The 27462-nt window shown below is 45.5% G+C and overlaps 2 protein-coding genes across 3 annotated transcripts in view; one reads left to right on the forward strand and one right to left on the reverse strand.

Moving 5' to 3' along the window:
- Positions 1–7597, forward strand: part of lmtk2 (lemur tyrosine kinase 2) — a 36648-nt gene extending 29051 nt beyond the window's left edge. The window contains exons 10-15 of the mRNA XM_060041286.1: positions 153–274; positions 683–832; positions 1231–4297; positions 4404–4536; positions 4651–4893; positions 5270–7597. Of these exons, the coding sequence (XP_059897269.1) occupies positions 153–274; positions 683–832; positions 1231–4297; positions 4404–4536; positions 4651–4893; positions 5270–5298 (3744 nt within the window). The 3' untranslated portion in view covers positions 5299–7597. The remainder of the gene's footprint in view (positions 1–152; positions 275–682; positions 833–1230; positions 4298–4403; positions 4537–4650; positions 4894–5269) is intronic.
- Positions 7598–8114: 517 nt separating this feature from the next.
- Positions 8115–27267, reverse strand: tecpr1b (tectonin beta-propeller repeat containing 1b). Of its 2 annotated transcripts, none has more exons than XM_060041297.1 (27): positions 27103–27267; positions 26825–26912; positions 26301–26535; positions 25544–25726; positions 25076–25198; positions 24759–24881; positions 24087–24261; positions 23323–23423; positions 22952–23053; positions 19850–19977; positions 18867–19540; positions 18260–18396; positions 17797–17952; positions 16582–16731; positions 16120–16277; positions 15622–15737; positions 15213–15309; positions 14744–14840; positions 14162–14241; positions 14007–14063; positions 13643–13817; positions 12812–12947; positions 10842–10934; positions 10598–10704; positions 10272–10391; positions 9504–9630; positions 8115–9310 (listed from the first exon to the last, which is right to left on the reverse strand). In XM_060041297.1, the coding sequence occupies exons 3-27, from the start codon at positions 26523–26525 to the stop codon at positions 9252–9254; spliced, it is 3699 nt and encodes a 1232-aa protein (XP_059897280.1). In that variant the 5' UTR covers positions 26526–26535; positions 26825–26912; positions 27103–27267; the 3' UTR covers positions 8115–9251. The 2 variants fall into 2 exon arrangements, with proteins under 2 accessions (XP_059897280.1, XP_059897289.1); XM_060041306.1 differs by having other exon boundaries at positions 18260–18369; positions 27103–27260.
- Positions 27268–27462: the final 195 nt, after the last annotated feature.

Consider the following 27462-nt stretch of genomic DNA (forward strand, 5'->3'; position numbering starts at 1 on the left):
ATACATGTGATATAAGGTCAGTGTGTGAGTGTCATAGCAACTTGTGGTTCCAGTAATCCCTGGTAACCACGTAGTAGGCGGTTCAAAGTAAAAGTAGCATCTAAGAAACAGATCATACTATTCAACACTACCTCTTCAATATGACACACTAGGAAGATTACATCGTCACGGAGGATGATGTGTTTGCCCCTCTTCGTTGGTTGGCACCTGAGCTGGTGGGGGAGCGCTATGGGGGAGTAGTCACCACGGAGCAGACCAAGCACAGCAACGTGTGGTGAGTACTGATATCCACCACGCTGAGCAATACACTTGTTCAAACATTAGAGTGTAAGGAAAGAACTATTGTTTTAAAAGACTAGAAACTTCTTTTAAAAAAATTAGCAGGAGGGTGTTCAGCACATCTGATTTGTTTATTGGTAGTCGACAAGCATTTCTCAAAAGGTATGCCATGTTCAAAACACATTTCATGTCAACATTTTAAATGAACTATGAATCTACACATAGAGCCCTTACCCTGCATTAGAAGAAAGTGAATATCTTGTAAGGCTTTCTATAACTGGCTCACAGTCGTTGGTCATTCTTGCTCAAAACAGTAATTTCCTCGTTGGAACATGCTTCTGCAGTGTTGTCACACCTGAGGACATGGAGAAACATTCATCAGTGCTGATGGTTCTGTGTTCAGGGCTCTTGGGGTGACACTGTGGGAGCTGTTTGAGAATGGAGCTCAGCCCTATTCCCATCTGTCCGACCGGGAGGTCCTTAACCATGTCATCAAGGAGCAGCAGATCAAGCCTTTCAAACCCCAGCTGGAGCTTCCCTACTCCGACAGATGGTGAGGGATCTGCTCAGCAATGTTTAATTGAACTGGTTAATAAGGGGTAGGATAGTAAGTAAGTAAATCACCATGTTTGAAAAAAATTAGCAAATAGGTAAACGCTTAACACCACACAAGCTACAATTTTAATGAGCATGAAAATAATGGACATTCACTTTTTGCATTACGATTACTGTCAGTCTGGCACTGCATGGTGATGAATCTAAAACCCAGGATTTGTAGCCTACAAACTGCAGTAGTGAAGGTGAGAGTAGGTTCACTCAAATGACTCAATGCACCTCTTTTGCACTCCTTGTGTTTTCAGTTGTTCCTATCGTGAGTGTGGCGATTGAGATATTTAGTGTGTTACTTGTATTGTATTGATTGCCAAGTTTTACATTTCCTTCTCCCTGTAGGTATGAAGTCCTTCAGTTCTGCTGGCTCTCTTCAGACAAGCGAGCCACTGCTGAGGAAGTCCACCGGCTTCTCACCTATCTACGTATGCAGGGCCAGAAAGATGTAGAGGAAGACTTTGAACAGCGGTGGGATGCGCTTAAGCCCAACCCTACTGCACGGCAAAACACTGTCGGTGACTCCTCTTACCCAATCTTGGATAATTTTGCAGACGACGCCCTGCGTAATGAGATCGATGAGGTGCTGACCGTCACTGAAACCAGCAAGGGCCTCAGCTTTGAGTATGTCTGGGAAGCGGCCAAACACGACCACTATGAGACCACTGACAGACGTTCAGGCATGGACACAATGCTGAACTATCACAGCATGTTCTTCCCCACTTCAACAGAGGACATACAGGCCCATTTTCCAGATCCTACCGGCGGTACTGCCGGCACTGCCGGCACGGACTCTAGTAGCACCCCGGCCAGCATCCATGGCATCTTGCCGGTGTTCAAGGCACAAAATCCCACTCGAGGGAATGAGTTCTTCATCCAACTTGAAGAAGAAGGTGAGGGTGTCGTTGGGGAAAAAAGAAATGCAGGTCAAAGTGTGGCCCCGAGCTTAGCGAGGCAGGAGTTTGTTGTCCTCCAAGATGTCCTTCTGGAGGAGTCCAGCACCGATGCAGACTTCTTCCACCAAAGCATTGACTCCAAGGACTCCTTCCTGCCGGACAGCCACGTTTGGTCCTCTCTGGAGAACGACAGTCCTGACCACACCAACATCTTCACAGAGGACGAATCAAAGCAGGAGGATTCACTCTCTTGGAGAAGGAGATTCATGGAGTTGCCGGAGCGCGGCACCAACCCTTTTCTTGGTGTTATGACCCGAGAGATCCCCGAGGTAGATGCAGAGGAGAATACAGGGGGTCCTTTTTTAGGGGTTCTCCCAGAAGCCACGCACCTTACAGACCCCCAACAGGGGAATGAAAATCTGAACCATCTTCTGAATAGTGAGAAACTAGAGGAGAACTTTCTTTTTCTCAAGGAGAACAACCTCATGAGGGAAAGTTCAATTGCCAAGAGTCTTACTCCACCGCTGAGGTTTCTTTCTCCGGGAGTAGTCCATGCACCTGAGGAGAGCTTCAAAATGAGGTCCTGGGACCATATTGACACATTAAATATAGACAGTTTAAATATGGCAGAACCCAACTTCAAACCTTTAGGAGAGAGCCTATCCCCAAGTCAGAATTCGAGATCCAGCATAGGGAATTTCTGTGTGGTAGAAAATGAAACGGCGTTGCCTTCTATTGTAGTAATCACAGACGATGTCATGGACAACCAGCTGCAGGTTAAAAATAACTTGTCTTCTGAAGACTTCAGTATATTGTGTTCCACCGACACAGGTATTGAGTCAGGTCTGGCCTCAGAAAGATTTGAGGTTCCCGTTGATCCAATTGAAAGTCACTCCACTCTTGGATTTTCTGAATGTGCCAATTTAGACCTTCTGTGCACGGACACCACCATCCCGGTCCTTAAAGATAACTGTGGAATCTCAGATGATAGGTCGGGTGTATTTGACGTTAACCACCCCGATGATTTTGAAGCCACGTTTCCAGACAACGGCCACAGCGAAGCCCTGACAAGCGACGATTTCTTTAGTGAACTCATCGATGACGTGGAGGCGGAACTTGAAACGGTCCTGTCAGACCCAGAAGAATCCTTCACGGATGACTGCAATGGTCCTCCTACTAGATCTTCTCTGCTAGTATCAGGGCCTTCCCTAGACCAGATAAGCCAGGACTCCTTACTGGAGGACAGCGTTTCAACCACTCTCCCAACGGTGGATAACTCAGCCGAAACGCCCGACTCCTTGGATTCTCTCGACATCCACAGAATGGGCAGCCAGGTTGAAGAGATCAACGGTCTCGCAGCTCCTGAAAAACTCAGGCCTCCCTGCAAAGTCGCAGACAGTGGGTATGAGACTGAGAACCTGGAGTCTCCAGAATGGAACTCTGAGCTCCTTGGCCGAGACCAATCCCCGGTAGAGAATGGCATTAGTAATCCTAAGGGGGAGGAGAAGGACGCAGAGAATCTTGAAGCTGCTGCGTCACTCGTTTCTCCAGAAATCGTCATCTCTGAAGTGGAGAACGCAATAGGTGGTCAGAATGAGGTGGATGAGGATCAGCCACCAGAGCACATAGCTGCTGTTGGAGAGCCCTTCGTGGTTGGTAGCTACAGGGACTCTGCATACTTCTCAGACAACGAATCGGAACCAGAGAAGAAGCTGGATGAGGTTAACCCGGTTGAAAGCACTACTGAAACCTTATGGGTACTGAATGCTGCTGACGTTGTCAGCAGTTCCTCAGGTGGTTCATCAGCTGAGGTCATGGTGGAGGAATATTTGTCCACTATTTCTAAACATGAGTCCTCTGCGGCTGCCGTGGCGATGGCTGATGTAGGAGGACCGCTGGTTCTTCAAGGTGAAGGGCATTCAGCAGAAATAGACTCTAAGGAGATCCCTGAGAAGGAGGCGAAGTGGTCTGCAGAGGGCCATAACACGGGTGTAGACAACGTGGACTTAAAGAAGTCCTCAGCTCAACACGAGTCCGGCCTTCGAGCGGATTATCCAGAATCCACTTCCCGAGATCCCTCTGCTACCTCAAAGAAACTTCCACCTTCAGAGAACATGGCTCACCCCAAACTCACCAGGACCTATGCCAGCGACGGTGTCAAGATCAGGGAGCGCGATGTGGAGGGCCGCTTCCTGGGGCGGCGAGAGATGGACGGACAGGAGGACGGGATGGACGCCGACGAGGAGGATGAGAACAGCGACGACTCAGACGAAGACGTGCGGGCCTACCGGCTGCACGACTCAAGCTCCGAGAGCGAGGACGACACCGTCCACCCCGTTCCCCTCATCATCTCGGACGACCGCGCCGCCAAAAACCTTAAGAGCCTGCTAAAACCCCCCACCCTCAATGTAGCACCAACAACACTCCCAACGCCCTCCACATCAGGTACCCCAACGGACAACTCCAGGCGAGCCGTATCCTTCTTTGATGATGTTACCGTCTACCTTTTCGACCAGGTATGATAGTGTTTGTTTCCTGGAAGAATTTTTTGTCTTTTCAGAAGAATCTGGATATCCTCCTACCATTTCTGATTGGAAACTGAACTCTGTTTTTCGATTTCAGGAAACTCCAACTAAAGAGCTAGGCGACCACTCTGCGGGCTCCAGCAGCCAGGTGTCTGAGTTCAGCAGCCCGGTGCCCACTGCCAGCTACCTGAACAGGTTCACCAACTCTGAGAGCTCCACCGATGAAGAGGGTAAGTGAAACGGGTGGGGACATCGGCCCAGGGAAGATTCACACGCAAAACCCACCGTCCATGGCCGAGCGGTCAGACGTTGTTTCTGATGACCCCCTCCCTTTGTCCCGGCAGGCGGAGGCTTCGAGTGGGACGACGACTTCACCTCCTCCACAGACTCCTCATTCCTGTCGAAGGCATCGCCCTCCTCCGAAGCGGCCTCCTCCTCCTCCTTCTTCAGCCCTGCCCCTGCCACCGGCCGCAAGCCGGAGACCACGTGGACGCCCTCGCCCAACTACTCCCGCTTCTCCATCTCACCCGCTAGCATCGCAAACTTCTCCCTCACACACCTCACAGACTCGGACATCGAACAAGGAGGTGAGTGGGGCGCTGCGCGTATTCACAAGAAGCCTAGCGCCGTTATGTCCAAGGTATCAAAGACCGTCTTAGACGCCTTGGAGATGATTGAACCTGACCATGATCAGGTCGGGTCTTTCTAGAGCGTGTCCTTCTTTTTGATTTGAATGTAGTTACATTTTATTTTCCGGTGGAAAACCACCAACTGTCTATAGAGTCTCAAATGGCTCCTCTTAAATGCCGATGCATCCTCTTCCAGTTCACCTTGCTGTGAAAATAATTTGATAGTCTACTATTGCCTTAAATTTGCTATCAAAGAAGTACCTGAATGACTGACTTAAGTTCACACAATTCGATGATGCATTGTTCTTATCTTTGTCCTCCATTTCAATTGTAGGAAGCAGTGAAGATGGAGACAAGGACTAGCGGGCTAGAAGGGGTGCCACTGCTCTGATCGAACTCATCGCTTGCACTTTCAGAACTAGGACTGGTCTCATGGTGATGTGGGCATCCATGGGTGCTTCTCTCAGGCTTAACGGCTGCTGAAGGGAGGACTGCTAGAACTACTACTACTGTACAAACGAATGGCTACGTTCGCCATAGCAGATAAAAAAAAAAAAACACTTTCCTCGTAGCGATTTAGGAACCGTCAACGCAATCGCATCGCTCTGCCCTCATCACCTCTCTGGTGATATTCAACCTTCATGTCCTGCATTTCGTTTTTCTACCAGTGCAATTATTGTCCCTTCAGGAACAAACCAACCAACATACAAACACTAAGCCGGGTCTGGTGTCCTTCTCACGTTTGCTTTAAGGATGCGTCATGCTAATCGTCGCAAACTGCCTCTTCTCTTTTGTTGGCTTATGCAATCCTTTCCCGCCATTTCTTTTCACCAAAAAAAAAAAACTTTGGATCAAGTGAGTTGTCTGTTGGTTTTTTTTCTTTTTTGGGGGGGGGGGGGGGGGGATTGTGAGTAAGTTGTTGATAAGCTTTGTGTACAGCCCCAAAGGAATAAGCCCATTTTCACAGTTTTCTTTTTCACTACATTGTGCGATTATTAATGGTTGCCTTTTACTTTCCAGGAATGGTTCTTGTTCCATTGTTGATTTTTAACCTATTTTTCAGGTGTGTTCAGTATCTAGAAAGATGACTTTTTAAATAACATGTACAGAATGTCTCCACATAAACATATGCACACACTCATAACACGCACTCTCTGGACTTTTGTGTTTAAATGGATATCATTATTTTGAGGAATGGCATTTTATTGAGACAGCTCAGCAAAGTAGGTTTAGAAGGAAGCTGTAGAATGAATATATGCTTTCATCTAAAAATAATTTAAATTATGATATTTCAATAACTAAAAACAGATTATTTATTGATACAGTTTAAAGCATCTGTTGATGGTTTAATTTTTGGTTTGTCCAATTGCTAAATGAAATCACGGTTATGGCATGAATCATAATGGCACTCATTTGTTCACTGTCACAATAAAATCTGTAGATGACACATCAAATAATAATTTGTATAGAAGGTAAGTGTTATTATAATTTTTGTTCAACCGTCACGTAAAATTAAGGCTGTAAAACAAGTGCAATGATTTCCTTGGTGAAATGGTGTGTATCGAGTTCATAGGATGATTGGCAAGGCAGCATTGTACGTGGGGTGGTGCGGGAAATTATTTAAATTTATTTTCTTCTGTTGGGTCCTCAGATGCGTTTGGTTTACTATGTCAACCCAAATGCTGTGCTCAATGAGAACCCTTCTAATACAGTTACCTCTTAATAGAAGTCAAAAAGATTAGGACGCCCCCCTTCTCTCACACACACACACACACACTACCTTTTTATTTGCCATACCATTGAATCATGCATGACTTTATAGGTGGTTAAAGTATGGCATAGTAAATGTGTTTAATGGAAATGTCAGACGAGACGATCAAAGAGATGTTCATTTTATCTTTTATACAGTGTCTCTTTATGTAAATGCATTGAAACTGAGTTCTTCCAAACTCTATGGGGGTATAATCTCTTCATAGCTTGTCCATTACACGTTTGTTATAAGTTGTCATTTGGTGATTATCTATCGCTATATATATCTCTTTATATATATATATATATATATATATACATATACATATATCTCTTATCTCGATTTCTAGATATAGATATAGATATAGATATATATATCTCTAATAGCTCTTCACCGGTAGCGAATAGTCAGGATAGTCTGTACAGTACACACTGTATCTCAAGACAACTTTTAAACCTGTTTAAAATCCACCAGCCAACTCTGGTTAACTTGAACGTTTTTATTTAAGAGATCTTTTTCGTTTTATTTTCAACTACAGTATACATTTGCTTAATCTTGCACATTTGAGAAGTGTTTCTTAATGTTGAACTATACTGATGTATATAATTTTTGTCTGCTAATGGGAAACGATGTAATTGAGTGCTAGGTATGAGGTTTCACTTTGTAATTTAAGGAGTTGTACAAAATTTAAAAAAAATAAAAAAAAGCAACATATCACTGTCATTAGAGTGGGTTAGCTCTGGTTAGATCCTGTTAAATTAACACACACAGCTAATGTGGAATTTCATTGTCCTTTGAACTTGTAGATTTAATACAAATATTTTTATTTCATTGATCATGGTTATTGTAATTGAATTAATTGTTTATAATTACACTGTTTAATATGGAAATAAATGCAAAATGTACTTCTAACTGGGGTTGGATATGTATGGTGGTGACACGACTCCAAATTAATCCTGTTAATGAATGTGCTCGCTAAGTTAAACACTAAAAAGACACTTCAAATTACTAAATGGAAATTGTTTGCTTTAGAGTATTCAAATTCCATTCAGTAATTTGTCAAATTTTCAAATAAAATTAGCAAAATACAACTTAGAGTAGGGTGTATTTTGGCAATGGTTAATGTCTGAATCAAATATTTAGGGCATGTTGTGGAAGACCGAATTGCTCTGAGCCAACTGTCTGGCAGGACAGCCTCGTGTTGTGCAGCTGGTCAACTTTAGCTGAAAGGTTTCAAGTTCAAAACCCAATGTCTGCAGTATATGCATAGGCATTATATAGCAAATGGCCCTACCTCGTAATGACCTGTATCTGAACTCACTTAGTAGCTTTGAATAAAAGCATCTGCTAATTGACAAGACGGTGAATATTTTCCCAACTATAAAGAATATTTACCAAATTTATTGTTGAATAATGACAGGAGGCAGAAGCTGGTTTTATGTTTAATTTCACAGCCGGAAGCCCCTAGTTTAGAGTACAGTAGAAGTGGTAGTGTTGCTCAGCCCTGCTGTGTACAGATTGACCTTTCAGGGCTAAACTGGGTCTGAAGCAAATAATACTGAGAAGAAAACATTATGGGATATGTTTCATGGGAAGGAAGCTAATTGATTTAGTATAGATTTTTATTGTTTGATAAATTAATATATTTTATTTTGTTGGGAGAACACAAAGTCATAATGCTCTATTGACCTAACAAGCAGCCCAGAGAATCAAAACAGACAAAACTAAATAAATTCACAAGCACATTTCATAAATGTGATAAATTAACACACACAACAAACGCAAACATTAAACAGCAAACAAGATTCTACACACCTAGGTGATGAAATGTAGGTGAATTTGAGTAAACCTCATTGAAAGATACAGTATTGAAAGTTAGAACTTCAGGGGAGGATTTCAGAAGGATACAAAATCTGAACACCGAAATGCGTTCAAGTGATGCGTTCAGAACTGCAGTTATGGGGTTTGTACAGAGATCCAAAGATCTCAAGTCAAGTACTGCTGTTATGCTGACGTACTGCAATTTTCAGCACTGACACATCAGAGGGCTCAACGGGACAGAAACCAAGGTGGTAATATGCATGTTGTCATTCAGGCAGAAGGAATATGCGTTCCCTTGGCTGTTGTAGTACTCGTGATTGACTCCTCCCACATCCGAGTGGAGCAACCAATTAACAAGTCCCAACTAAATGTCCAGCTGTCCACTTGGATACCATTCTAACCAAACTGCCCAGCAACAGCTGATGTCATACTTTTGCAACACATCTTTAATGAGCCCTGCACAATAAAACAGGACTTGATTCTTGTTGTGCATATTGACATATGCACTATACACACATATGTAATGTACATTTTTGTGCCTCATTTTTAATATAGTGACGTGCTTTCGAAAGTATTGAGCAATTAGACGATTGCTGATGATGGAAACAATTTCACCATTACATAACTCCAACAGTCTGAGATCTTCTCCCCATAATCACCAATACCAGCATCATCCTCTTCATCATCGCTCACGTCTTCACTTGTGCAGGAGCACACCGGTAGGGTCGTTCATCCATCCATTCATTCAGTCATTCCTTGAGGGGGGCTTGAGGGCCAATGGGGGGGACACAGGCACAAGTAGAACTGAGGCAGATACAGGGAGAGAGGATGTAAGTCGAGAGAAGGTAAGAGGAGAGGAAAGGAGAACAGACAGAACCCTTGATGAGATGATGCGATGAGATGGGAGAAGAGAAAAGGAGAGAAGAGAAAAGGCAAGGAGACTAGTAAATGAGGAGGAGGAGAGCAAGCTCGGTGAGAAGGAGGGTGTTCTACACACCCACAGCACTCCCGTTCTCTCTGGTCGGCGGGGGCAGGGGGCTTTGCTGGGTTGCTATGGCAGCAGGGACAATGGTGCGCGCCGGCTCCGTGGCGTTGCCCCTTACACTGATGTACTCCCATCCTCCCTGTCACAAATACACACACACACACACAAACAAACACACACAAAACTGATAACTTTTACATCCAAGCATGTTCAGGACTTCGTTCTGTTTACTATGGAGTTATTCAGGAAACGGTTTCATTCAAATCAACTTGCAGTACATTCAGATTCAGATCTCAAAGAGGCCCTACAGCCATATATTAATGATACCCCCTAGCACCCCAAAGGGTGAAAAAACCTCTTAATTAACAAGGAAGACATCTTGAGAAGGAACGCAGTGTGGGGGATCCATCCTCCCAGGGATGGTTAGGAGCCATGGGGGCCATAATTAACATACATAGTAGTTAATTAAAGTAATTACAGGCAAGCATGACTTAAGTAGCTATGTGTTGGAGCATATTGCTCTAGGAAGAAGTCACTGGGGATCAAACCCACGCCCTTTCATTGAAGGGAGTCGAAAAAAACCTGAACATTAATACAATAGGTATGCCGAGTTGGCACGGCAACTGTGGGTTGAAACCTTCCACAACTTCAGGTTCACGAGTCAATCTCACCAGTGCCAACTTCAAACAGCCCACAACGGGTCGAGTGTGTCGGCCGATACACAGACAGGTAGAGTGCCGGCTGACATGGGTTACTGATATGGTTTAGCTGAGGGCTCACCCCTATCCCGTAGTCCCAGGAATGGCCCTTGGGCTGCATGGGCCCCACGCCCACCCGGTGGCAGAGCGTTCCCGGAGCCTCCGCTGGGAAGCCCTCGACCCCATCTGCTACGGCCCACACCTGGGGGACAGGGAGAGGAAGCAGAACCCAGCAAGACTCAGCTAGTTAGTCCATTGAAATGTTAAAAATACAGAAAGAAATACAGCATAGGGAAATGATCTATATATTTTTATTCAATCAAATTTCTTGACTGAAAAAAAGAATGCAACATCCATCCATTGAAAGATCCATCTTTCAGTACTGAGGTTACTAGTGCTGATATTGACCTGGTCCAGTGGTCCAACAGACACCTTGGTCACGTTGTTGGAGATGAGCTCCCAAGCAGAGCCCTGGGGGTAGCTGGGTGTCAGACCCTGTCTGTACCACAGATTACCTGGAGGGAGGGGGGAGAGGGAGGGAGAGGGAGGCAGAGAGAGAGAGAGATTCACTTCCAAGCTGAAATCAGAGCAAATAACCTGTTCTACTCCAATTCTAATTCATTCTGCTCCACGGCAGTGATTGGCTACTCACTGCTTTCGTCCACGGCAAAGACAGAGGTCCTCCCTACAGACAGCTGCCTCAGCGTCTGCCTGGGGGGGCTGGGGATGTGGTACCAGCACTCTCCTGCAGGGGCACAGACTCATTTGAATTCCTGAAACATCTATACATCTATACATTATGCTAATCTAAACATTTCGAAAAAAGCTGATTTTAGAAACAGATTTGTTTAGAACCTAGTGTTTCTTCATATAGAGCAACATTTCAACATTTCTATAGACGTTTAAATCATGCCAAAATCAATAAGTAAAAAAACATAATGTACTACACATTTACTTTCATTATGCAATTTCTTTGTTAGATTACTGTATGTTAGATTTATTAGTTTGTTTTGTTATGAGTCAGAAAATGTCTTAAGAGCATTAAGTTTAATGTCAGATGGGGAATGCATGCTTTACATTTAGTCAGCATTACAGAATTATAATGTGTTCCAGGAATATGCATTTCCTATGCGTTTCTATTCAGGGCTTGTTTACATTAAAGATCTGTGCATGAAAATGCAACTTTATGAGGTTTTCTAACATTAATATGAGCTCCCCTAGCCTGCCTATGGTCCCCCAGTAGCTAGAAATGGCGTTAGGTGTAAAATGAGCACTGGCGATCCTGCTCTGCCTTCGAAAAAACAAAGCTCAGACGTGCTGTTTTAGAAATTTTTCCCCATACGGGGACATGTCACCTCCCCTTGCTCTGCTTTGTCCAATGAGCTACGACCGGGCGAGCGGCACATGTGTGTGTTTGATTTGACGACGGTACTAGTGTTGCTATCAGTAGCCTGCGGTGACCCTAAATTTCAGTAGGGCAGAAACTACTGGCGTATGACCACACCCACAATTTGTTTTTTTAATATATATATATATATATATATATATATATATACACATATATACATACATACACACACACACACACACACACACACACACACACACACACACACACACACACACACACACACACACACACACACACACACACACACACACACACACACACACACACACACACACACACACACACACACACTTCACTTCACATCACTCACACCAGTGGTCCATATATCCCCTTGTCCTAATCACATACTTGCTCGAAAAAGTAGACATAGGAAACAAAACACAGCGTGTTTTGGATAATGTTTATGTCCGGTCTGTCTGGGCCAAGTTGTTTGATTTCTAACTTCTCTTCCAATTTAAACCTCTTAATTGTTTATTTTAACAGAAACTCAACACTTAATCACAGGTCCAACACTGCTCGCCATATCTGCATCCGATATCGAAACGACGAAAGATACGGGGGGAATAATTTCAGTTAAAACAACGACAGTTCTAGAATATGACCATGGGGCAGATTACTTTACGACCATATAGGCGTCTTTAGCGCGGATTCCATTTCTTATTGCAGCCTGCAGGGTTATGCAATAAACATACGGAAGAACACGGTCGCTGGGCTGTACTGCCCCACATTGCACGACACGTTAAACTCTAGAATCGCCACCATCATCCAAAATCTGATGTCAACAGACCAAAATAGTCGGAAAGCCTACAGAAACTGTAGATAGTTAATGTGAAATTCACATTAATAAAAATATACTTTTTTTTTTGCAGGTAGTTCGCTGCCCCACCTTCCCATATGGACAGCACGCGCCCGGTTGCAATGACCACAAATAATGTTGTTTACAAGTAAATATTCTTGCTTATTAGTTTGAGATGAGTTCAAATGAGATTTCTGATTTCTCTGCCTTTTTATTTGTGCGTTGCAGTTTCACCTTTTCCCACGTGCTTCAAATAAACCTGTGGGAGTGAGAAATACATCTGCAGAGTCTTGGTGTTTTGGGAAAGAGTTTAGCTGGCCGTCAGGGACAGTAGACATACCGAGGACGGCACACTGTTCAATAAAAAAATTTCACATTGGAAATGAACAAAGTTATTCAAAACCATATGACAGACCTGCTGGGTTTTGGGGCGACACGGACCCCCTATAGAACACAGCTCCATCCTTGGCAATGGCCCACACCTGATTGGCCCCTCCGATGGAGATGGACTTAAAGGGCTGGTCTGTACCCACGTGGAGCCAGGAAGTACCCTACATGACCGCACACAAAATCAATGATTATCATTGGTTGTTTATAATGACCTGTAGGTAGGACGGAAATATATATATTTATTACTTCTATATGCTATAGAATGCTCCATTCACGTATCACTCCGTAAGTAGTCCGGTAATTATCAACCCCAGCGTATTCGGTTGCTAAACAACGTCAACGTCTTTGGCAGACTATTTTTCTGCTGATCAACAATGAAAATGCTAACAAATACATTTCAAAATTACACAATGGGAAGTTACTTTTTCATTTTGGCAAGTAACGGCCTAATTAGCGGGATAATGTATAGAACGCCGGTCATTATCGAAAATAAGCCCCAACGACCAGCGTTCTATACATTATCCCTTACATAATGTCATCACTTATACTTATTCACTTTTATGAAAATACATTTTGGCAATGACCAAAACGTGTATCAAACATACATGACATTGTTGTCTAGTTTGAAAAGTTATTAACGTTGGGTTTTTACATCCATATTTTGTCTGTATTTATAGTGTAAGTACATTTCTACAACATTTTGAATCCGTTTCATGTAATATTTTGAAATATTTAAATATTTAATCTAGATATATTGAGAGTGGCTGTACAACTGGAGTCAAATCCCATTACAAAACAGAAAAACCGTAGCTGATTCTAATTCAGATTCAGATCCTAGTAACAATGGTTTCCTCACTGCTGGGTTTTTTGGGGTGACGCCCAGGCGACACAGGACGTCCCCTTTGTCACTCAGGGCCCAGACCGGGACCTGCTCCATCCTGCTCTGGGCCAGGCAAGGCATCAGTGAGATGTCACTCAGACGGATGGGCGGGACCTGTTGCCAGTGTGCCCTAAGGGTGATCTTGCACTTCCTGTTTTTTTGGCACAGATTAACAAGCAATCGTGGTCAATAAGAAGAGATTGACTCTGTGTGTGTGTGTGTGTGTGTGTGTGTGTGTGTGTGTGTGTGTGTGTGTGTGTGTGTGTGTGTGTGTGTGTGTGTGTGTGTGTGTGTGTGTGTGTGTGTGTGTGTGTGTGTGTGTGTGTGTGTGTGTGATGACCTTGTCCATCTCCTGCGTCGTACAAAGTCTTTCATGGTCTTGTGTCCATGGAACGTCCTGTTCACACATGAACACAAAGATGTCAATATTATAGAGACAACTCTATTTACAAGCTTCAATCACACAAACTCTCTCTCGCTCTCTCTACAACGTACACAGGGAAGTCGGCAGCGTATTGCCAGCCATCTTTGTCTGCTCCCCCGGGGACGCTGTAGTCCACCACCCACTCCGTCACCTGCAGGGAAGAGAAGGGAGATGATAAATGTTAGCGTACACTACGCCTCTACTGTCCAATAGACCTCAACCAAACATATTCATATAAAATCATGCGAGAGCCCGGTGGAGCAAAGCACATGGGGCTGAAAGGATGAAACAGGTTGACATGAGATATCAAACACACACACAACAACACACACACACACACACGTGTATGGAAGGCTGAAGGGTCATCAATGTCTGCTCAGCCGTGTGACTTGTTAGTGGTTCACCAAATGTCACACTCACGTAATGAAAACACATACTGACATAAATACAAAGTATCACAGCCGCAGTATCATTTACATTTAACATTTATCATTTAACAAACAAATTCATCCAATGAGATTGACAAGTGAGTATAATCAAGTCCCCCAATCAAATGACACAACAATTGCTGTGCTACCAGGTTTAAATAACTGGACAGAGGGCAGTGCAGTCACAGGCCGTCGGTGGTAAAGGTTATCAGGACCAGCCCTCACCCAGCTCCACTGAGGCGAGGGGGGAGGCGTGCTGGCTTTAGTGCCCTCTTTAAGCCCACTCTCATCACTCCACATCGGCCTGTCGGTGGGCAGACCCCTGGTGGAGGACACACACACACACACACACACACACACACACACACACACACACACACACACACACACACACACACACACACACACACACACACACACACACACACACACACACACACAGTATTAAAATATGCTTTTAATCGTACAGCAAGCAGCCAACCTTGCTCAAGGATGCCTACAGGTAGGCATGCAGACATTGGGGGATCAGACCCAATACCTTTCAGCTAGGAGTTGAACAAGCTTACCAAATACACTCTATCCTTTAAAATCCCAGGCCTGATTAAACACCAGCCTCGTAAAATACCATAGCATAGTAGAACACTGGGACTTATTGGGGTGTATAGGGAAAATGCTTACTGTTCTATGGGTATACCTATCTGTGTATCCAGCCATTGGATTCCATCTCTGGTTTTCATACACGTGAATACACCGCACGTCTGTCTGAGGCTGCATCTGAACTGCAGCTCCCTCTGCAAAGATCAGTGAGTTAATAAACACATCCATGGCTGAAAAGTACACGTGCATGTTTAGGGAAACAATTTTTAAGCGCTGAGAGCTGATTTATTGATTGATGATTATAAGTTGCTGATACAAGTTCAATCTCTTTATTCAAATAAAGCGGAAAAAACACAGCACAACGCAAAAAAAGATTTTGTAATCAGATCAATCAGAGAATTCGATGAATCAATCTAAAGAGCAGAGATAACTAATTCCGTGGTTGCTATAAGTGATAAGACCCATGTGTACATAAGGGAGGGCTTTAAAAGAGAGGGCTAGGTTACCCGGGTTGGTGGTCTGGCTGTAGACCCAGGCGGTACCGTCCCACCCAATACCCCACACTAGCCCGAGACTGTTGGACTGGACACAGCGCAGATGTCCCGGGACCAGCCGCCAGAACCTTGCATCCAGCGGAAGCCATTGTAAGCGTTAGCAGCACAGTGTACGCACCCAGCATTAGACCTTTTCTTAAGCAAAGACAAACAGAGCTAGGACAAAATGCTAGCAAAGAGTTAGTATCCAGCATTAGCCACACCTACCTCCAAGGTTAGCAGTTGGTCACACAAACACACACACACACACACAATCATTTCCAAAAGCTTTGCTGGTTATTAATGGTGTCTATTTCTAGTGGTCTCATGGAAAGCAGTTAGGACTAAGACATCATGGTGACCAGACAGAAAGACATCGTGCGACCGACAGACAGACAGACAGACAGACAGACAGACAGACAGACAGATAGAGGCTGAGAGGCAGAGAGATAGACGAGCTCAGCGCCTCACATGGCTTCACAGGCCAGGGGGTGAGACGTGGTCTCTAGGAGGGGGGAGGGCTCGTGGACCATGATGTCCCCCTTGGAGGTGGTGGACCACAGGGCCTGTCTGGATGGGGGGCCGCGGATGCCCCTCCACTCACAGCAGCACTGGGACAGCAGGGACAGCTAAACACACGGGGACAATGACAGACACACACAGCCAGGATACTGGGTGAGAATTTATTCTGTGCTGAGGAAGTTTTCAGGTTAGAAAAAAAATAAAAGAATACACCTTCATTCTTCTTAAACTATAGCTTTGATATAATTCAGACCTTTTAAAAGGAACGGTGGTATGCAATATGTAATCAAATGAACAACCGTAAAAAAATCCAACCACTGGCGAAGCGACATTTCTTGTGGAAGAGTAGTTATTGTTAAACTCTTTCCTGATTGGTCAAAATGGTCAAAATGCCCCCCCCCCCCCCCTCACCCAGTCGGTCATGTCCTGCTCCGTGGGGGCCGCCAGCAGCAGGGGCCCTCGCCGCCTGGTCCGCTGGGCAGTGTACACAGAGAAGGCGTGGTGGCAGTCCCCTAGCACCGGTACCATGGCCGTCACCTCGCTGACGAACACATGCAGGTACTGAGGTGGAGGAGAGAGAGAGGAGGGTCCACAGTGGTGGTTGAGGCATGTCGCGATAAGAGACAGACACAGAGATAGGGCAAGAGATTGAGATGACAAAAATACTGTTTTCATTGGATTGGACCAACGCTCTAGAGGGAAGATTAGAGCAGGATATTAATCAATGATTCAATGTTACTGTTAATGAAGCAAAATAATGGTATCCTTCAAAAAGATGCATAGAAAAGTAGTTCAAAACATGTTGTAAGGTAGGGAGGGAGGGTGGGAGGCAGGGAGAGAGGGAGAGAGGAAGAGAGAGAAAGCAGAGGGCGAATGAGAGAAGAGATAAAGTTGAATGCAGTACCAGTAAACACTAACCCTAACTACTGATGGTGAGTAGCTGAAGAGTCAAGTGCGTGTTTGGCTCGGAATCGTTTCCTCAAGGGGGAATTACATTATCAGCTGGTCTGACTTCAACAACACAGCAAAAAGGACAAGCAGCTGCGCAGGGGACCTGCATTGTCTGTTGCTCCCGTCCAACATCCAAACCGGGAGGGAGGTAAACAAGCCTTCTCTGGGTGGAGAAGAGACAGAGCTAAGAATACATCACACGCTCCTTTTTGATGTCTTTGACTGAACATGAAGGGGTAAACAACATGCAGCAGCTGCCTTGGTGAGGTCACAATTAGAGGGTGAATGAGGTACAAGCACCACCACCACTGCAACCAGTACCATCACTACCAGTAGCACCACCGCCAACAGTAGCACCCTTACAACCAGGATCACCACGACCACCGCACCCGGTACCATTACTATCCGTAGAACAACCAGACAACAACAAAAAGTTTCCCTTTTGGGACAATAAAGTTAAACTGAACTGAACTGAACCACCAGAACCATCACTAACTGTTGCACCACCATCACTACCAACCCTGCCACCACTAAAACCATCACAACCTTCCCAACCACCATCACCACAAATACTTCTACCACCACCACCACCACCACCACCGCCACCACTACCTCCAGCAGCACCACCACCTCATCAACCACCCTCCCGTATCCCCCACCACCAGTGGCACCAACCTTCTTCTCGTCATACTGGGTGTAGTAGATGAAGAAGATGCAGTCCTTCCTGCCGTTGCAGTCCGTGGACTGCTCCAGAGCCACGCTCACATCTACCCAACGCTGGGGCTTCCAGTCCCTCCACCAGCGAAGAGCTCCACTGCGTATCCACACCGACTGCACCGTAGGACGCAGAGGTTCATCCCATTAAAGTAGTGTTCTAAAAAACATATACTCTAGTAGTTATATTGGTATGGTATAACAGTCCATGATGATTGTAAGGTAAAGAGTCTCACTTAACCACAAAAGCAGTTTTCAGTGCGATAATTTCCAAGCATAGCAAACTCATTTTATACAGACATGTGGGATGGGAGGATACAGTAATATAATTATAATACAATTACATTATATTATATTACATATTTCCTTCTTCAGTGCTTGCGCGAGGCCATGTGAGTAAGAGGAGAGCAGGCATCCATCTTACGTTGCTGCGCTCAAGGGGCTTCTTGCTGACTTCCTGTCTGGGGAATTCCTTCTGTCCACTCCAGGCAGCTGATTGAACAGGAGTCAGCGACATGGAGCTCCTCAGAGCACCTGCAGGACACACACACTTGTGACATGCTTGATAGATGGGTAAGACAGACAGGTATACAACAGACAGACAGGTAAACACCAGGTAAGAGAAAGAGAAGAGATCAGACCTCCAGGGTGGTCATTTCAGTTCATGATGAACTAGGATTGCCGCAGTCCGATGAATTAAAGTCTAGCAATATATGGGCCAATCAAAAAAGCATTATCTGAAGTATAATAAATAACGATGATAGAAGAAAAACAGATATCATCACGATCGCAGGAGATGTTTTTGCTTTACTCGCCCCTGGAATTTGCAAGAGCGAAGAAAGCAAGAGCCTTACTCAGCCAAAGCCAGCACGATATTTATTTCAAATCGACGATGTGAACATCTAGCTGGTCTCATGTGGCCACCTATCTATACCTATTTGTGTTTAATTATTTTACTGATCCATTTCTTTCATCAAAGACGATGAAAAAAAACATTTTGAAGAGGGCCATTGAATTCCGTTCGTCCCTACCTGTGGGGCTGAGCCAGCTTATCAGAGAGCTGGCGTCTACATCACATCCCCCTCCAGAGATCCAGGCCCACACCGGGGCATCGGACTCCCCCGCCCCCGGGAGAGGGTCCAGACCAAGGGGGTAGGTGGCTGCCGCCCCGGCCCCGCCCCCTCCGCGCCCCGTCGACGTCACCGCCGCTCCCCCCAATGTCTGGCCGCTCCTGGCCGCCTCCGCCCCCTCTAGGTCCACGGTGCTCCAGGGAACAGCGACCGCTCCCTGGCCTGCTTCTGAGCTGCTCCCCAGTGTTTGGAGCGGGGTGGTGCTGTTTGGAGAGGACGAGGGGGCGGCTCCAGCGGATGACAAGGGCTCCCCACCCCCCTCCCCCGGGGGGCCCTCCGAGTGGGACCGAGGGGCTGCTGCTGGGGATCTCTCTCGGTCCGAGACCAGGCTGGTGATGAAGCTGTCGCTGGTGGGGATGAAAGACTTGGGAGCATCCTGGGTGGCAGGGGGGGGCGTGGAGAGGGTATTGGCGGGGGCCGTCGTGGAGGCCTCCGGTGGGTCCAGAGTGGCGGCGGTGGCGGCGGTGGCGGTGGTGTGGGCGGGCTGGTCCACGGGTCCCACTTCTGATTCGGAGTCGGTGCAGCTCAACACAGAACCCTGGGAGGCCTCGGTCAGACATCCCCCGAAATCATCTCTGTAAAACAACGCATACGATACTTATGTGTGGTTGGTTGTGGTAGAAGGAAGGGTGTTGGTGCTACTAGTTGCAGTGCTTGGAAGTAAAATAAAAAGTAGTCGTAGTAGTAGTGTATGAGAAGTAGTACAACAACTGAACAATTGAATATTGCTTAGCAAGTATTAATAGCTATATGCTTGCAGAGCATGTGAACGAGCAGCAGCAGTATTGCTAGCGATGATAGCAATAGTAGCATTACTAGCAGTGAAAGCATGATTGCTAGTAGTAGAAGCATTGCTAGATGGGATAACATGTGTGTTAGCGGACCTGGGCGGGGATAATTCCGTGTTGTTCCCCCATAGGGCCAGGATGGGAATCCAGCCGCTGCCGCTGGGCTCAGACGCAGTCACGCCCATCCTGAAATAAAGCCCTCGGTCCTCACCCACGGCCCACACCTGGCACATACACACACACAGACACAGACACAGACACAGACACAGACACAGACACAGACACAGACACAGACACAGACACAGACACAGACACAGACACAGACACAGACACAGACACAGACACAGACACAGACACAGACACACACACACAGACACAGACACAGACACAGACACAGACACACACACACACACACACACACACACACACACACACACACACACGCGTATACATTTAAACAAAGTAAGTCAGATAACGAGAGGGACAATGCCGTAAACCCACTCAAATTCACACAAACGCTCACCTGCTGTTTTCACCGGACACATTTAAAAAACAATTTTCAATGGCGTTTATTAAAACACCAGGCCACGTTGACGTTTGCATTGTGGTCAGAGGTCATCTCAACCCAATCCTATCCTGACGGGCCAGACACTACTTTATAAGGCCATACGCTGTACGGCCGGCTCCCACAGCGGGCTGTGCATGGGCAGCGGCATATCCATAACCGTTGGCTTGGAGTATGAAATATGGGCTACGATGAGGACAGCTAGCTCTAATTAGGGAGTGTCCCATATGTCAGGCCGGTAGAGGGGGATATATATGGCCAGGCTCAGGGTGCAAGTAGTGCCGGGGGGCATTGACAGAAACGGCTGGCCCCGTGCTCGCGTTTCAAGACAGCCGAGGACACGGGTGTGCGGTGGGGGGGGGGGGGGGGATGTGTATGCGCTTGTTTGTCTGTGTGCGAGTGTGAGGTATGTGCCAGCAGAGCCCACTCAGCAGTGAGACACAGAGCCAAGACAAGACAAGATGCCGCCTCCCCCCCCCCCCCAAACAACACCACCAGCACTATGTCCCCCTTGCCCCACTCCCTACCTCCAAACACCCCTGAGCCTCCCTGACCCAGCCTGATATGCAGTGAAACCCGAAGCGGTGGTAAGATGAAGCGGTCCCAGCATTAGAGAGCCAGGTGTAGAGACGCCGAGTACTGGAGGCAGTACACTGAATGCTTTGCAGTACATGTACTGTTGCAGGGAGTGTATTGTGTTGTGTATTGTGTGGTGATCATAAAGTCTTCCTCACACTGAATTGCATTTGCTTCACATTATACATGCACTGGGTGAATGCTGCTGGTGTTTTTGTTGTATCTTTAAAAGGTTAAGGAAAAATGGGTAAAAAAAAAATGATAAGATAAGATAGTAGATACTAAGATTCAACAATCACCTCAATCAGTGTACCTTATGACTCCTGGACGGGATATTTGAGTGTCACACCAGAAAGAACAGGATGCTTATAAGAAGAAGGAAATATTATTGGAAAAAAAATGTATGCATGTATGAATATATAAATCAGTGGAGGCTTCTCCAGTGAGTAGAGAGGTAGTGAGGAGAGAATAAAAAATGTCGATTGCCCGGACTACTGTATTGAATTAATGCCTTTAAATATGAATACTTTAATGCCTTTATATATGTAATGTTTGTTTCCCTGGGTAAAGGGACATTAGCACCCCCTATCGCCTATTGAAAATGACTGCTTGAGGTCGTTCCTCCCTCAGCCTCCACTGACTCCCATTCATTTCCCCGGGAGTGTTGGCGGCCGGTGAATTACATGGGGTTCAATGGGAGAGAGGAGGAAATTCCTCCTCCGAGTGGGTGTGACTAGCTAAGGGGTCTGAATCGCGCCAAAGTCTATTCACGAGTAGACCTCTGAAGAATAAGTCCCATCTCCGGCGCGCCGGTTCCCTCGGTCAGGTCAAATGTGCGCCGAGATCCGCGCTGAGACTACCTACTTTTCTGTACTCCTCCGTTGGGTTACCAAGCCGTCTGAAAGGGTGCCGAAAACGTGGAGCTAAACACGTCGTAATTTTGAAATCACTTAAAAAAATCCTGTTTGGTATGACTGGTATTGCAACACAAACAGCGAGGATGATTGACTTGAGCTCTAAATAAATAAAGGTCATGGGACCTTTAACACCATGACCAACATTCTGAAACAACCACTAACATCCACATTTGCCTCAAACATTGTGAGGCTTACAACCCATGTTAATAGTTGTGAAATAATGTTCTTGTTGTTCTTTTAAGCGTTTGTCACTCTGACCATTTTGTTTGATATTGTGGAAAGGATGTTAGTGAATGATTCATGATGAGCATGACGTATTTTAAATGGCATGACTTTTGTTCTTTTGTCTTAATTTTTCTTAAAACAACTGTAGCTGAAAATAAACAAAAATAAACCCAACGATAGGCCAAGATTTTTTTATTTAGTTTTAGAAAATCAAGAGTAGGCCTGATTTGACCAATTGGCTTTGCATCCTTTCCTTCTGGCTTTGTATTCCAAGACATGCTGCTCACCAGCTTTCAAAGTAGAATGCTGCCACTGGTGGATTTTTATCTATTTTATTCACATAATTATCCCTCCCTGCTATTTTAAAATGTATTTATTTATTTATACAATGTCTTGTTGCATTTTAGCTTGTGTTTTTCTTGCTTGTTTATGTGTCTTGTCTGTACTACCACTGCTGGAATTTTGAATTTCCCTGAAGGAGCATTCCCAAGGGATCAATAAAGTGTCTATCTATCTATCTATCTATCTATCTATCTATCTTTTGTAGTTCACCAAAACACTGTGAAACAACTTGAGGCGCCCATACTTATGCCACCATACGCCACTAACAGTGCAAGCAGGCCAATGGCAACCAAGCATGCAGTCCTACCACCAGCCGCCACTGATATACATATATTCACAGATAATATATCTTTAATCAATATCTAAACATATTTTCCGTATATTTTTCTTATTTAAGTTTAAACTCCAATTCTGAATGGAAATCTCCTATGACTTATGCGAGTACCGGGTTTTCTGGTGCTTCCTACTGTATAGCGCTAGTGTGATATGGTTGCGGGAAGGCATTGTAAAGTGATTTTAAACCATTGTAACAGAAGGTGGTGACACGCGCATGTCGGCAAAACATTTAACAACCTGGTCGTGGAGTCCAACGTCCACCATCATCATCTCCCCTCCGATGCTGATCCAGCCCGAGCCACAGGGGTTATGGGAGTTTACGCCACGCCGGAACCACACCTGAAGTCAGGCAAACGCACAAACACACAGCAAATCAACCAGATCCATCATACCTTATTTTTTACTTTTAGTCAGTTTGGATTCCACATTTTATTGCATTTTGAATTTACTTGCATCCATTTATACTTTCACATTCACCTCCGCGTTAGAAGCGTGCGTACCGTCACCATTTAGAGCCTGTATACCTCCACATTAGCGCCCTGTATATTTCCCCTTTAGGATACTGCATACCTATACACCATGACAATAAGGGCCCTTTATTCATGTACCTTAAAGTCCTTAGTCACCACCCAGACCACGCTGACCCCTACGGCCACATGGAGGGCCTCCACCTCCTTTCCAGGTGTTTCGACCTCCACCCAAGAGCTCCCTGACAGGCCAGGAGACAAGGGGGCGCAGGAGGATGTCCGGTTTAGTATCTCAGAGCACGGCACCTTGTACTCTTATGTACAGTGTTGGTATGTATCTGTTATGGGCCTCTAATGGATTGTTATAGGTTTTTGTTGTACGTACACTTCATGATATAGATTGCACCTTTCTGTTATTGCCAACTCTATTGCCATCTCTCTAACAATTTGTTGTGCATGTACACAACAAATTCACCCTTAGATCAAATAAAACTCTATTTGAAACAATTCTATTCTATTCACTTAAAAATGCTCAACCATTCTGACCCTCCTGCAAGTTTATTATTAGCCAGCACTGATTATTTTTCTTTATTTTTGTGATTTTAGCTGATTTGAGGACACACCGCTCCTAAAGATTTCCTGTTTGATTTAACTGGCCCAGATCCCATGAGACAAAAGCTGGTCAATAAGTCTCAATTACGTGCATCGATACATTTTTATCCGAAGTACCGTACAATACTTTGAGAGTGTATATTCTATCCTGCGTGATACAGCGGTAACACCCCTTACCCTGGCAGTGTGAACGCTGTGCTCTACCAGTTGAGGTAGTGTAGTCCGCTTTGAGAGCATTTACTGTGTGGATACTACATGAGGTATGAGGCCTGACGGGTCCAGGCGGTGTGTACCTGTGGGGCTGTCCAGGCTGAGGCCCATGCGCACCAACAGGTTCCCGTCCCACAGCAGCGCCCACAGCAGGTCTCCAGGGCCGGCACAGAGCTGGGCCACCTCCTTGGGCACTCCCACCTCCTCCCAGGAGGACCCCTCCGGGACCCGGGGCTGGATGCCCTCCCTGAACCACACCTGGGGATGGCGCGCACGCGCACGCGCACACGCACACGCACACACACACACACACACACACACACTTGAATGTCAAGTTTGGTGGCCCCCCTGTTTACACTCTGTTGGGTAGTATTTACAGTGGTAGACAGACCATCAATTAAAAGATCGCCATGGCCTATTGACCGACTGACCATGTGTTTGAAAGGTGGGCAGAGGCATAAGAGCATGGGGCATGCGTCAAAGTTTTCTTATGAAAGATCTTGAGGTCATATGCTGCTCCCTAGTGGCGAAATCCTCCTCTTTGATAAACAGAACAGCAATGCCATTCCCTTCTGTAGTATAGTATACTCACTGTAATGCATGTCTAGGTTTTCATGAAAATCATGAAAATCATGAAATTCAGATAGTTTACTCATTATGCACTTTAATAAGTGCATGTATGTTATTTAACAATTAAATAATAATATCATAATAATGCAAAAGAAATGAGGAAGTGCCTGTGAAGTGGTACTGACCTGGCCCTGTTGGGACACCCCCCAGAGACAAGGGTACCGGCCCGACTGGTCGCTCATCTCCCACCCCCCACAGCTGATGTCACACAGGGGCAGGGGGGCTTTCTGGGGCTGGTCCAGGGGGATCTGAGGAGCCACAGGCAAATGATGGACTTGATAGTCTGTCTGGTTATCATAGAGCTAGCCAGCTAGCCAAATGCTAGAAAGACATTTGGTGATTAAGTCATTGATAACTGTAAAGGTTCGACCAAATATAAATTATGTTTATCACTTTACCAACGAAACGCTAACAATATTTACTATTAAGTAATTTGTCAGACCTTGGCCCAGCTGCCCTGTGCAGTGTATCTTCTGTAGCGGATCCAGCGGCGGCGGCGCACACATGAGTTCCATTTCTTCTCTGGAGAGAAGTTAGCAGGAAAGTCCACCGCATACTCCCAGCCCTGAGAGAGAGACATCGACAGAGAACAAGTTAATATTTCATATTTTAGGTTTAATGTTTTTGCAAGTTTACATCATTTAGTTATTTGTCGTTATTTTTTCCTTTGTTGCTGTAAACTGCTTATTTTCCATGCCAATAAAGCTCCTTCGAATCGAGAGGGAAAGGTTGACAGAGAAACAGAACTATATAGATGGAAAGATGATAGACATATATATGTGTGTGTGTGTGTGTGTGTGTCTGTCTGCGCTCGCCCAAGGCATGCATGTCTGTGTGCATGTGTACATGCGTGTGCTCAGGCACGCATGTGTGTCTGTGTGCATGCATATGTGTGTGTTCTGCCTCTCACCCCAGTCTGGCTGGGCTCCCCTCCGCAGGTCAGGTCCACGTACCAGTCCCCCTCCCATTCCCAGCTGTGGGAGTGGCACGCAAAGCTGTGGAGGGGCTGGGCGCTCACCCCCGTCACGTCGCTCCAGGGCCAGCGGTCGGTTGGCAGCAGCACGTCTGTGAAGCCCTCCACCGGGTTCCACCGCTACACACAGACATACACCCACACACACCAACGAAGAGATGGACCAAGAGGCCAGGTCATACAGGGTGTAAGCATAGGAACACAATCAACCTGGGATGAAAGTGTCTGATTAATGTATTGGAAATATTATAATCCATACACACTACTTAGATATACCCCTCACTAGTCAAGTGAGGGGTAAGCAACAAATTGTAAGCAACAAAATCCCAAATATCTGCAATAATTATCGTTAAAGTTGTATTGACATGTAATATATGCATGAATAGAGAAACACATTTCTTTTAAAGATTTATTTTTGCATTTTTCATGCTTTATTATAGAGTGAGATAGAGAGGAAGGTATGGGAGATAGAGGGGAGGACATGCAGCAAATGACCACGGGCAGGACTCGAACCCGAGTCGCTGCGTTTAGGACTGATGGTACTCACTCTACCCGGTGAGCCACCGAGGCGCCCCCAGAGAAAGACTTATTTCAAAAAGGTGCCAGAGAACCAGACTGCCAACCAGATATATTTAAAAATGTATGCAATACAATAAAAATCGGTGCAGCCGGGTTGCATAAACTCTTTTCATACCTGGTTTTCATACGTCTCCTCCCGGAAGCGGATTGGGGTCTCGCTTGGCATCAAGTTCAGGTAGACGTGGTGGTCGCAGCCGACTCCCCAGCTGCGCCCTTTCCCTGCACTCACACGCTTGAGCTCCAAGAGCTTGTCGTCCCCTCGCTGCCAGCGCCCACTGGCGGTGGAGAGGCTGTACACCCGTCCATACACGTCCACCGCCCACAGCAACGTTATGGGCATGGTGGTGGGCCTGGGTATAGAGGTAGTAGAAGCTGGGTCGAATCTCCGATCATTCAGCGGCTATTCTGGGTTTTAACTTCGTACTATCACGATCTTTCTTGTTTCAATTGGAGCCACAAAGCTAAACAGGTAGACTAGGCATGGTCATTCTAAAATATAGGTAGGTAGTAGTACAGGTTCATAAAGAAAAGTGTAATAACAAAAATGTAGATGGGCTATAAACTTAAGGCGTATTTCAATTCAGAATCGATAGCCAAATAATGGCGCAGAGACATTTGTGCTCAAAGAGCATAGCCTACCTGAGTACTGGTATCCGATCCGTTGTTGTCAAGGGAATATCAACAGACGCGTCATGCTATCAGGTACAGCCGATGAGTGGCATCTCTCCTGTTTGGAAATTCTTGCCTTTAAACCGTCTCAATAATACGGGTCTATGCGTGTCTTGCATAAAATGTATTATATATTTGTTTTCAGGGATTCCTGTACTGCAATGACGGCTATAAGCTGTTTACATGGGATAAGCTTTCCAACAGTTGTCCCACATGAACTACAACAACGCACCAAAGGGTTTACTTACGTATTGGGTGCTTTGATGCACGTTCAGAGCCTTTCACCAAAAATTATAATTGTATAAACCTCCCAGTGCTGATGATACATTTACATTATGGACCAGAGGAATTATTTATCTCTCAAACTCCGAATCCACAACAGGAAATGGAGGAGCCAAGTGTCTTATTGGCCGAAACGCTGCAGGTGCCGCAAACGTAATCGCTGATTGGTGGAACGGTTGATATTTGTCCGATGGGCCTGCTGATTGATTTCCATATTTAAATTATTTATTCCGCGCCAGATTATTTATTAATTGATACGGAAGGTTATCTGCAACTAGCTATTTACAGATCATCAGAAACATTATGCCATATATAAAAACATGGCT

The sequence above is a fragment of the Gadus macrocephalus genome, chromosome 2 (genome assembly GCF_031168955.1).
Source record: "Gadus macrocephalus chromosome 2, ASM3116895v1".
In the NCBI taxonomy this organism is placed as follows: Eukaryota; Metazoa; Chordata; class Actinopteri; order Gadiformes; family Gadidae; genus Gadus; species Gadus macrocephalus.

Bases quoted from the DNA above. Each gene is read 5' to 3' on its own strand.
- tecpr1b (XM_060041297.1), bottom strand. From the start codon at position 26,525: ATGCCCATAACGTTGCTGTGGGCGGTGGACGTGTATGGACGGGTGTAC. The intron at 19,541-19,849 runs GTCCGCTAACAC...GTTGTTTTACAG, and splicing joins ACGGAATTATCCCCGCCCAG to AGATGATTTCGGGGGATGTC. The intron at 14,064-14,161 runs GTACGTTGTAGA...ATGTGTGAACAG, and splicing joins TACGCTGCCGACTTCCCTGT to GACGTTCCATGGACACAAGA.